The sequence below is a fragment of the Oratosquilla oratoria genome, chromosome 23, assembly GCF_046742065.1.
Source record: "Oratosquilla oratoria isolate Oo_2021 chromosome 23, ASM4674206v1, whole genome shotgun sequence".
In the NCBI taxonomy this organism is placed as follows: domain Eukaryota; kingdom Metazoa; phylum Arthropoda; class Malacostraca; order Stomatopoda; family Squillidae; genus Oratosquilla; species Oratosquilla oratoria.
Window position 1 is genome coordinate 37,964,159 of NC_134799.1, and position 1,093 is coordinate 37,965,251.

General features: G+C 42.6%; 1 protein-coding gene across 1 annotated transcript in view; it reads right to left on the reverse strand.

Annotated features, from left to right (window-relative positions):
- Nucleotides 1-265: 265 nt before the first annotated feature.
- Nucleotides 266-1,093, reverse strand: part of LOC143037763 (uncharacterized) — an 11,089-nt gene continuing 10,261 nt past the window's right edge. The window contains exon 3 of the mRNA XM_076206315.1: nt 266-344. Within this exon, the coding sequence (XP_076062430.1) occupies nt 266-344 (79 nt within the window). The remainder of the gene's footprint in view (nt 345-1,093) is intronic.

Consider the following 1,093-nt stretch of genomic DNA (forward strand, 5'->3'; position numbering starts at 1 on the left):
AAACAAACATCTCTAATTGATTTTATGCCACTGTCTAGTGAGCGTCTGTCTGTCGTAATCCCTCGACCTCTTCTACCGCTGTGATATGTGGACCGGACAGGTCACCACCTTGTTAAGACGGACGTGACCTTCTGCCTCGAATCGGATCACCCACAGCTGCACTGTTGCTGTCGATATACCCATGAGCCTACTAATTTATCGTATTCCCTTACCAGCATTATGGTAAACAACATTTACAACTCTTCTTGTAATGATCTTAAGTCAATTAACACGTGTCCCTAGACCTCGCACCTTCCTTGTGAATGTGTATTCTTGCTTCCAAAAAACCAAAATGGTAACAATAACTGTTACCAATATTTTACACAAACACATTAAAGCAATACACAGTCCTACAGCATAGAGAGCTATATTTGTGTTAACTTTTGTAATAAATAAATTAAACGTACCGACACAGAACAGTTCTAGTACTAGTATAACAAACTATGGCTTATGAATGAACAGACAACAGGCAACACTGGATACAAGAAAGACTTAAACGCATATTGGATGTTCTTTGCTTGGCTTGGTGTGTCATCAGAAAGTTTCAGAATCAAGCCTACATATCAATCCATCAATCAAATCAGCCATGCTGAGTCCACTGCTGAACAAAGGCCTCCTTCATAGCATTCCATGATTCATACGACTGCGCCATCCTCTGCCACGTCACTCCTGCAAACTTCTCGATCTCGTCTCTCCACCTTCTGTCTGGTCTCCCTCTTCCAAGCTTCCTATCTCGCGGCGTCTACTCAATAACACACTTCCTCCATCGCTTATCAGTCGTTCGCACTAACTTACCTGCCCAATTCCACTTCCTCTCTTTTACAGCCTCCACAATATCTTTCACTCTAGTTTGCTCACTCACCCAACTTGCTCTCTTATGGTCTCTCAGCGTTAGTCCCATCACTGATCTCTCCATTCTCCTCTGTGCAGTCCTTAGTTTTGTTTCCATCGCCTTCGTCAGTTTGCAAGTCTCACACCCATAGATTATTGCTGGCAGAATGCACTGATTGTAAACTTTACGTTTCAAACATAAAAGTAGAGAGCCTCTCAGGAT